Here is a 10,414-nt window from a genome sequence, read left to right as displayed (position 1 = left end):
GTGTGTGTGTGTGTGTGTGTGTGTGTGTGTTTTGCAGTAGTAAGGTGAAAGATGTAAAGTATAACTGTGTGTGTGTGTGTGTGTGTGTGTGTGTGTGTGTTTTGCCAGTCCTTGAACTCAGAGCTTGGGCACTGTCCGTCAGCTTCTTTTACTCAAGGCTAACACTCTCACTTGAGCCACAGCACCACTTCCAGCTTTTTCTATTTATGTCATACTGAGGAATTGAACCCAGGACTTCATGCATTCTAGGCAAGCATTCTACCACTAAGCCACATTCCCATGCTATCTGTGTGTTTGTATTCTATCTGCACTGTCACATGAACATTTTTCCATCTGATTCTTGCAGTTGCAGTTGCCAATACCTATGCCTGTAAGGGACTGGACAGAATTGAAGAGAGACTGCCGATTCTGAATCAGCCAACAGCCCAGGTAAGCGTGGGACCAAAGTGTGCAGGCTTGCCAATTGGATGTTTTCATGTTCTGTTTATCCCAGGCTGTGCATGCAACAAATGCACAGATATTTATTTGTTCCTTTAACTTGGATCTGGATATAGTTTTTGAAAGAAACTTCCTGAACTGCTAGATTTGTGTTTAAAGAAACAGAAAATCTAGCTACCTTTGGCTAGAATGCTTTTTAATCTAATCTCAGTTGGTGAAATTGCTCTCTCAAATTCCCAGGCTCTCATGGTAACACATACATGTAGTAATTTGTTACCTGAAGGCTGAGGGAAGAAGGGAATTCAAGGCTAGTTTGGGCTGCATAGTTTGAAAGTAAAATGAAAAAGTCTGGTGTTGCTCAGTGGTGAGCCCTTGGCCTAATAATGCCCATGAAGCCCAAAACTTCAAAGGTGAAGTTTCAGTGCTAATAGTGACACCATACATAAGGGATAGCTTGTCAATCTTGACAAAAATTATAGGCACATCTATCTCAATAATTGTTTGGTTCAGATAATGTCCTAAAATATTCTTTTTGTTTGTTTTTGTTTTTTGTCGGTCGTGGAGCTTGAACTCTGGGCCTGGGCGCTGTCCCTCAGCTCTTCAGCTCAAGGCAAGCGCTCTACCACTTGAGCTACAGCGCCACTTCTGGTTTTCTGGTGGTTTCCTGCCCGGGCTGGCTTTGAACCGCGATCCTCAGATCTCAGCCTCCTGAGTAGCTAGGATTACAGGCGTGAGCCACCAGTGCCCGGCTATGTCCTAAAATATTCTTTCAAATTAAGAATGCATGGATACATATGGCACATAATATTAGGGGAAAATCTGGTGTTCTGTCTTTCATGATTAAATGGTTGAATGTATTTTTTTTCTGGTTCTGGAGCTTGATCGGGGCTTGAGCACTGTCATTGTTTCACTTGAACCACAACTCCACTTTCAGCTTTTTGGTGGTCGATTGGACAGTTGTCTCATGGATGTTCCTGCTTGGATTGGCTTTGAACCACTACCCCCAGATCTCAGCTTCCTGAAGAGCTATAGCACTGAGCTAATGTATAGCTTTTCTTTTCTTTTTTTTTTTTTAGGTCTAGTTGTGGGGCCTGAACTCTGGGCCTGGGCGCTGTCCCTCAGCTCTTCAGATCAAGGCTAGTGCTCTACCACTTGAGCCACAGCGCCACTTCCGGCTTTTTTCTTTTTGCTTATGTGTATAGTGCTTGCAAAGCAAGTGCTATACCACTGAGCCACCTTCCCAGCCCTATGTACAGCTTTTAGCATGCTTGTTTTCAACTTTAAAATTTTCACTTATGATGCTTGAGATTATTCTAATGATGGAGTTTATTTTCCATTTTGGGTATATTCTTTCAATGTTAATGACTTATACATAATATTAAATCAATTTATTTAAAATTAAACAAAAATTAAGTTGAGTATTAAAAATCAAAAACTCCACTAACTCAAGAATTATTAAGTACCTGAAAAGGTTTGTGTGTGCTTGTCTGTGTGTGCATGTGCGTGCATGCCTCTTGTTCTTTTCTTTTTCACTCACTCGGCTGGTATTTTTGTAGTTGATTAGAGGTAAGAGTCTCTTGGATTGTTCTGACAGGGTTTGACCCTCTATCTCAGACTCCTGAGTAGTTAGGATTACAGAGCCATTGACACTGTTACTGTTTCTTTGTAGAGTTGTTTTTTTTTCTAGGGGGGGCAGGAAGGCAGGGAAGTGCCAGAGATGGAACCAAGGACCATTTTGGGGGCATTTTATTATGTAGCCAAGGCTTTGCTGTACTGGGGATTTTAAAGCCAAGGCCTCATGAATGCTAGACATGCTCTCTACCACTTGAGACTTCCAGGATAACAGGAGTGCTCCATTGTACCCAGCTTTTACATAAACTAGTGAAGTCATTTGAATTTGATTATTACAGGTTGTTCTTCTTTTGTTTGATTTGCTTAAAAGTCTAAAATTGGGCATGGTGGCACATACTTATAATCAGTACATAGGAGACAGATTGGGAGTTGTTTGTGTGTGTGTGTGTGTGTGCCACTGTGCCAGTACTAGGGCATGGACTCAGGGCCAGCATGCTGTTTTTAAGCTGGTGCTCTACCACTTGAGTTTTTGCTGGTTAATTGGAGATAAACAGCTGTCTCATGGATTTGTCTACCTTGGTATTTTGGTTTTGGTTTTTTTTTGGTCGGTTGTGGGGCTTGAACTCAGAGCCTGGGCACTGTCCCTCAGCTCTTCAGCTCAAGGTGAGCGCTCTACCACTTGAGCTACAATGCCACTTCTGGTTTTCTAGGGTTTTTTATTGGAGATAAGAGTCTCATGGACTTTCCTGCCTAGGCTGGCTTTGAACCATGATCCTCAGATCTCAGCCTCCTGAGTAGCTAGGACTACAGGTGTAAGCCACTGGCACCCGGCTGGATTTGTCTACCTTGATAGGCTTTGCAACAAAAGTTTTCAGATCTCATAGGCACCAGCCACAAGTACCAGGCACCAGCACCTGTAAAGTAGCCTATGCAGTCTATTTTTTATGTAATACAGATGCTCCTTAAATTACAACAATTATATCTTCATAAATCTATTATAAGTAGAAAATGTCCTGATGTTAAAAAAAATAAATGCACTTATGGGATAGGGATGAAGTTTGTCTATTACACTGTAGGCCCTGGGTTTGATCACCAGCACTGGGAGGAAAGAACAGGAAGGAGGGAAAGTTAGTTTTGTTTTTCCCATTTATTCATATAAGTAGAATTATAAAGCTACAAGGATTCTTATAATGCAGTTTTCAAGTAAGAGTGCAGTGCTGTGATCCTTGTCTGAAATCTCAGCTCACCCCTGTATGTGTGGGGCCTGAAGCAGCACATGAAGGCTTAAAGCAGTTTCCTTACATTGAAAGTAACACCAGCCAGGCACAGTGGCTCACGCCTGTAATCCTAGCTACTCAAGAGGCTGAGATCTGAGGATCAACAGTTCAAAGCCAGGCAGGCAGGAAAGTCCATGAGATTCTATCACCACTTGGCCACTAAATGGTCAGGAGTGGAGTTGTGGCTCAAGTGGTAGAGCATTAGTTGAGAAAAAAAAAAATCTCAGGGACAGTGCTTAGGCTCTGAGCTCAAGCCTCAGGACCAACACACACACACACACACACACACACACACACAGTGACACCAGACAGGGACAGTGCTTAGGCTCTGAGCTCAAGCCTCAGGACCAACACACACACACACACACACACAAAGTGACACCAGACTAAGGACTAAAAACACACACACATACACACACACACAGTGACACCAGACAGGGACAGTGCTTAGGCTCTGAGCTCAAGCCTCAGGACCAACACACACACACACACACACACACACACACACACACACACAAAGTGACACCAGACTAAGGACTAAATCAATATCTAGTTCTGCTTATGAGTTGGCTTTCTGGATTCTGTGCAGAGGGCTAGGTTCCCTGGTCATTTTAAGTATGAACTACTCTCCTTGTAAGCATACCAATGTAGAAAGTATGTGCTCAAGAGATTCCATGTATGTCACTAAAGACATAGCAAGCAAAACAATTTAATTTGACAAATTGACAAACTCTAATCTGTTTATTCCACCTGCATCTCTAACAATCCTTAGGAATGAGTGGCACATTAGGCACTAAGACCTGAGAAAGCAATTCTAGCTCATTAAATTGTAACAACTTTCCCAAGATTTAAAGTTAGAGCATGAGAGGGCCAGATTCCTTTCCTATGTTGCTTTTTTTGTTGTTGGTGGTGGTAGTATAGTTCAGGGCCTGAGTGCTGTCCCTGAGCTATTTTTAGCTCAAGACTAGAGCTCTACTATCACTTTGAACCACATTAGCACTTCCAGTTTTCTAGTGGAGATAAGAATCTTGAGAGCCAGGCACCGCTGGCTCACGCCTGTAATCCTAGCTAGTCAGGAGGCTGAGATCTGAGGATCGCAGTTCAAAGCCAGCCCGGGCAGGAAAGTCTGTGAGACTCTTATCTCCAATAAACCACTAGAAAACTGGAAGTGGCACTGTGGCCCAAGTGGTAGTATGCTCGCCTTGAGCTGAAGAGCTGAGGGACAGTGTCCAAGCCCAGAGTTCAAGCCCCATGACCAACCAAAAAAAAAAGAATCTTGTGGGATTTCTTGCCTGGGCTGGCTTTGAACCTTGATCCTCAGATCCTAAGTATTACCTTTTATTTATTTATTTTTTTGTCGGTTGTGGGACTTGAACTCTGGGCCTGGGCGCTGTCTCTCAGCTCTTCAGCTCAAGGCTAGTGCTCTACCACTTGAGCCACAGCGCCACTTCTAGCTTTTTCTGCTTATGTGGTGCTGAGGAATGGAACCCAGGGCCTCATGCATTCAAGGCAAGCACTTTACCACTGAGCCACCTTCCCAGCTATTACCTTTTTGAAAAGAATTTTTTCATTTAGTTTTTACAATGGGGTTTCAGCTCAATTATGAGTACAATGCATTTTGAATAATGTTACTCTATTGTTCTCTGACAACTTTCCCTATCTACTACATTGTCTTTGTGAGTCCTTAAATATGTATTTGTGCCCTTGTTTCTCATAAGCCAATTGATCTGCTTGTCTACTTGTAGGTTGTTGCTAATGCCAAAGGTGCTGTGACAACTACTGTGACTGGGGCCAAGGATTCTGTAGCCAGCACAATCACAGGGGTCATGGACAAGACTAAAGGAGTGGTAACTGGCAGTGTGGAGAAGACCAAGTCTGTGGTCAATGACAGCATTAACACAGTTTTGGCGAGTCGGATGGTGCAGCTTGTGAGCCATGGAGTAGAAAATGCATTGACAAAATCAGAGCTGCTGGTAGACCAATACCTCCCTCTCACTCAGGAAGAATTAGGTAATAAGACTTTTATTTTGAAATAATGTTTGTCTTACTAATCTTTTTAATACAGGTTTATTAAGATAGACTTTATTTATATACCTTATTCCGGAGTACAGTTATAGAGTTGCAGAAGTCACCACAAACCAGTTTTTTGTCTTTCTGGTTGTGGGGCTTAAACTCAGGGCCTGGGTGCTGTCTATGAGCTCTTTATGCTCGAGGCTAGCACTCTACCACTTTCAGCCACAGCTCCACTTCTAACAAACCAGTTTTAGAACAGAGAGTCATCGCACTAAATCATCATTAGTGCCTTCCATGCCAGAAAGCATATTGCTAAGTCAGTCTGTAGAATTGAAGAAGTGGAGACCCAGGTTAAAGTCCAGGCCTTATCAACTTACAACTGTGATCCCTTCTTTTCTATCCTCTGCCTCTTTTCAGAAAAAGAAGCAAAAAAAGTCGAAGGCTTTGATATGGTTCAGAAGCCAAGTTATTATGTTAGACTGGGATCTCTGTCTACGAAGCTCCGTTCACGTGCCTATGAGCAGGCTCTCAGCAGGGTTAAAGATGCAAAGCAAAAAAGCCAAGAGACCATTTCTCAGCTCCATTCTACTGTTCATCTGGTGAGTAAAGTATCTGAAATAAATTTATTTATCTCAAGGGCTCAGAGTAAGAATAATCATGGAATATAGCAATTTTAACCTTAACTTATGGACAACCTAGTAGAAAAACACAGTATACAGAAGATCCAGAGAAAAGGGAGCAGAAACAGCTGGAAATATGAAGTGATACTAATTGTACTCTGAAGTGTCAAACATGCATCTCTGGTCACTGCTATTGGCAGTGACTTAGGAAAAAGAATAGTGTTTTATACTTTTGGAGCACTGAAGAGACTATCCTGGAAAAATTATAACTATACCTATACCTTTAGAAGGAATTTATCCCACAGATATATGTATGTTTGTTTATTGTTTCAAGAGCCTATAATAGTGCACACTAACCACAGAGGACTAATCACTATATGACAATAAATCTATTGTGTAGCCATTAGCAATTGCCAAAGTGTAGAACACTATGAACTATACTTCTGAAAAAAAAAACAACATTTTTCTTGGAAGAGGAAAAAGGTAAATGGAAACAGGGAAAAGGAAGTTTGAATTCATTCCTCTTTGGAAACTTTTTTTTTTTTTTGTCAGTTGTGGGTCTTGAACTCTGGGCCTGGGTGCTTCCCTGAGCTCTTCACCTCAAGGCAAGCGCTCTACCACTTGAGGCACAGCACCACTTCTGGTTTGATGGTGGTTAATTGGAGATAAGTCTTACGAACTTTCCTGCCTGGGCTGGCTTTGAACTTTGATCCTCAGCTTTCAGCCTCCTAAGTAGCTAGGATTACTGGCATGAGCCACCAGTGCCCGGCTCTAACTTGTCTTTTACACGTATACAAATCAGATTTTAGTTGGCTTGGTTTTCTTGGGTGGGGTGTTGAGTACTGGGGCCTGAAGTCAGGACCTTGAGCTCTTGATTAGCTTTTTTACTCAAGGCAGATCGTCAACCATTTGAGCCACACTTCCATTTCTGGCTTTTTTTTTTTTTTTACTTGTTATTTAGTGATAAGAGTCTCTTGGATTTTTCTGCTCTGTGGCTTTGAACCTAGGTCCTCAGATCTTAAAGGCATGAGCCACTGGTGCCATGCTTAAATTTTATTTATTTTTGTGTGTGTGTCTGTGTGTCTGTCCGTCTGTCCGTCTGCCTGTCTGTCCTGGGGCCTGAACTCTGGGATTAAGCACTGTCCCTCAGCTCTTCAGCTCAAGGCTAGTGCTCTACCATTTGAGCCACAGCGCCACTTCTGGCCTTTTCTGCTTATGTGGTGCTGAGGAGTTGAACCCAGGGCCCCAGGGCGTCATGCATGCAAGGCAAGCACTCTGCCACTGAGCCATCTTCCCAGCCCTATGCTTAAATTTTAGTTGTCTTACCTGTGTTAAACTGGAGGTAAATTTGGAGTCAGTATTTAATAGTTTAAAAGGGGAGTAATGGGCCTGGTGCTGGTGGTCATGCCTGTAATCTCAGCTACTTAGGAGACAGAGATCTGAGGATTTTGGTTCAAAGCCAGCTCAGGTAGGAAAGTCTGTGAGACTCTTATCTCCAATTAACCACCAGGAAACTGAAAGTGGTGCTGTGGATCAAAGTGATAGAGCACTAGCTTTGAGCAAAAGTTGCTCAAGGACAGCACCCAGGTCCCAAGTTCAAGCCCCATGACTGACAGAAAAAAAAGGCAATAATGAGCCAAGCTATTATTTACACATATTTATAATAACAGCATTAATGGCTCCCACTAAACTGTTACAGGTACTGTTGGTTTATATATTGCCTTTTGACATTACAGAGCTGTAAACAGGCTAATATGAATCACTAGGCTGTTCTTGTGTCTTATGTCATTATGTTACAGATTGAATATGCCAGAAAGAATGTTCATAGTGCCAACCAGAAAATTCAGGATAAGCTCTATCAGTCATGGGTAGAGTGGAAGAGAAGCATTGGCCATGATGATACTGATGAATCCCATTGTGCTGAGGTAAGATGATGAGAAAATAGTCATTCACTACTTCCTAAAGAAGGTATTACCAGACTTTTCATTCACTTTTCCCATAATTTCCCTTAGAATACTGTTCCCTCAAAAGCCTGGATAATATTTTGTGAATAAGTTGTTACTTGACAGAAAAGCAAAACCAGGGAAGGGAGTGACTTTAATTAATAACCTAGCCGGGCTTACGCTTAGTGGCTCATGCCTGTAATCCTAGCTACTCGGGAGGCTGAGATCTGAGGATCGCGGTTCAAAGCCAGCCCCGGCAGGAAAGTCCATGAGACTTTTAGCTCCAATAAACCACTAGAAAACCGGAAGTGGCACTGTGGCTCAGGCGCCAGCCCTTTAGTAGCATTTTTTTTTTTTTGTCAGTCATGGGGCTTGAATTCAGCTCTTCAGCTCAAGGCTAGCGCTCTACCACTTGAGCCACAGCACCACTTCCGGTTTTCTGAGCATTTATTGGAGATAAGAGTCTCTCAGACTTTCCTGCCCAGGCTTTGAACTGTGATCCTCAGATCTCAGCCTCATGAGTAGCTAGGATTACAGGTGTGATCCACCAGCGCCCAGCTCTTTAGTAGCGTTTTTAAAAGGATAAATAGAGAGAGGAGCTGGGCAACCATACAGGAAGACCACTTCACCCAGCCTTGAGGTGGATGTGGGTGAGTCAGATGGCTTCTGGATGAGGTGAATGCAGAACTAAGAACTAATGGATAAACTAGTGTAAGGACAATAAAGGGACCATTGTTCCAGACAGAAGAGAGAGAGCCCATTTAGTTCTAGAAAACAGTTCTTTTGTCCTGAAAGCTAGTATCCATTTGCCTTTAAAATCAGTACCAATTATTTGTTCATATAGTGTTATCTTGTTGTATTGTGGAGATGATAATAAGCAGATTACGCTACTAACATAGAAAATATTTTAATTCTGTTTGATCTCCCTGCTTGTTGTGATTCTTCATTTTAAGATGATTTTTAGAGACTCAGATATAGTTCAAATCCCCACTCTGCTATTTTCCAGTTGTTAACTGGTCGATTTATATTCATAAGCTATGAAAAATTCTCTGTATTCTGGGTTGTTACGAGGATTAGAAAAGGTACATATGTGGTGGATATATGACTGTTTTACTGTGAACTGAGTCATGCATTACACTGTTGATTGCACTGCTAATTCTTATTTGTTCTATTTTTAGCACATTGAGTCACGGACCCTGGCTATTGCCCGAAACCTGACTCAGCAGCTCCAGACCACATGCCACATCCTTCTCTTCAACATCCAAGGGTTACCACAGCATATTCAAGACCAGGCCAGCCACTTGGGGGTGATGGCAGGAGAGATCTACTCTGTGTTCCGCAATGCTGCTTCCTTTAAGGAAGTGTCTGACAGCTTCCTCACCTCTAGCAATGGGCAGCTGAAGAAAATGAAGGAATCTTTAGATGATGTGATGGATTATCTTGTTAACAACACACCTGTCAATTGGCTGGTAGGTCCCTTTTATTCTCAGATTACTGAGTCTCAGGGTGCTCTGGATCAAAATGCAGAAACCGACAAGACCAGCCAGGAGGCCCAGCCATCTGAGCCTAAAACTCACTAAATCTACGCTTCTTACCAGTGCATTAAGTAGCCAGCCAGATGATAACCTTGTTATGTTGAAATTAACCTTGACAAGTTAGATGACTCTAAATTGGAAAAGCAGCTAACTAGGAAAAAGGTCCTCAGGAGAAGTCGTTTTTAGCTGAATTAACAGCTTTAAAGTTTCTGGCATGAGCCAGATGAGTTCTGTTTACCTCACTTATAAGTAGAGAACATTGGCCTAGCCACAACTTGTAAGTTCAAGTGTACTTACAATCTCACTCTACAGCCTTTGTGTAGCTATTGCTAACATGTTTATATTGAATAAAAACACCTTCACAGGGGCTCTGTGCATGATAAATGCCTTGATGCATGCTTGTATACCTTGATTTTAGCTTTTTGTTGCTTATAAAGAAATGAATTCAATAAAATTTGTGGCAGCTTGATGCTGCTTGTTCCGTATGCTTTGTGTGTTGCTTTCATGGAGCTGTTTGATCTGCATGTCAGGGTTATTAATATACATACATAAGTCCAATTGACTGGTTGGGGAAATTGGTGGGGTAATAGTATTGCAAGACTAATGACACAAAATGAGTGTTTGATAGCAGATTCAAAAAATTAGAAGTTAAAGCCTGGGAAGGTGGTTCAGTGGTAGAGCACTTGCTTTGTATGCCTGAGGCTCTGGGTTCGCTTCCTCAGCACTACATAAGCAAAAAGAAAAAAGCCGGAAGTAGCGCTATGGCTCAAGTGGTAGAGTGCTAGCCTTGAGCTGAAGAGCTGAGGGACAGCGCCCAAGCCCAGAGTGCAGGCCCCACAACTGGACCAAAAAAAAAAAATTAGAAGTTAGCATGAGGACGGGGCCAATGGTATGCTACTTGGGAGGTTAAGGTGGGAAGATCACTTGAATCTAGGAATTTGTGACCAACCCGAGCAATGGAGATGACCCCAGTCAAAAAATATAGAATAGCTCAGTGCCTGTGGCTCATGCCTGTA

At 42.4% G+C, this 10,414-nt stretch overlaps 1 protein-coding gene across 1 annotated transcript in view; it reads left to right on the top strand.

Moving 5' to 3' along the window:
• Plin2 (perilipin 2) overlaps positions 1 to 9,854 on the top strand; it is a 15,698-nt gene extending 5,844 nt beyond the window's left edge. The window contains exons 4-8 of the mRNA XM_013020776.1: positions 347 to 429; positions 5,033 to 5,297; positions 5,718 to 5,899; positions 7,720 to 7,845; positions 9,042 to 9,854. Of these exons, the coding sequence (XP_012876230.1) occupies positions 347 to 429; positions 5,033 to 5,297; positions 5,718 to 5,899; positions 7,720 to 7,845; positions 9,042 to 9,443 (1,058 nt within the window). The 3' untranslated portion in view covers positions 9,444 to 9,854. The remainder of the gene's footprint in view (positions 1 to 346; positions 430 to 5,032; positions 5,298 to 5,717; positions 5,900 to 7,719; positions 7,846 to 9,041) is intronic.
• The last annotated feature ends 560 nt before the right edge of the window (positions 9,855 to 10,414 follow it).

Source organism: Dipodomys ordii, unplaced genomic scaffold (genome assembly GCF_000151885.1).
Source record: "Dipodomys ordii isolate 6190 unplaced genomic scaffold, Dord_2.0 Scaffold53, whole genome shotgun sequence".
NCBI lineage: Eukaryota > Metazoa > Chordata > Mammalia > Rodentia > Heteromyidae > Dipodomys > Dipodomys ordii.
Note: the sequence above shows the minus strand (reverse complement) of the source record. Positions and strands in the feature narration are given on the sequence as shown.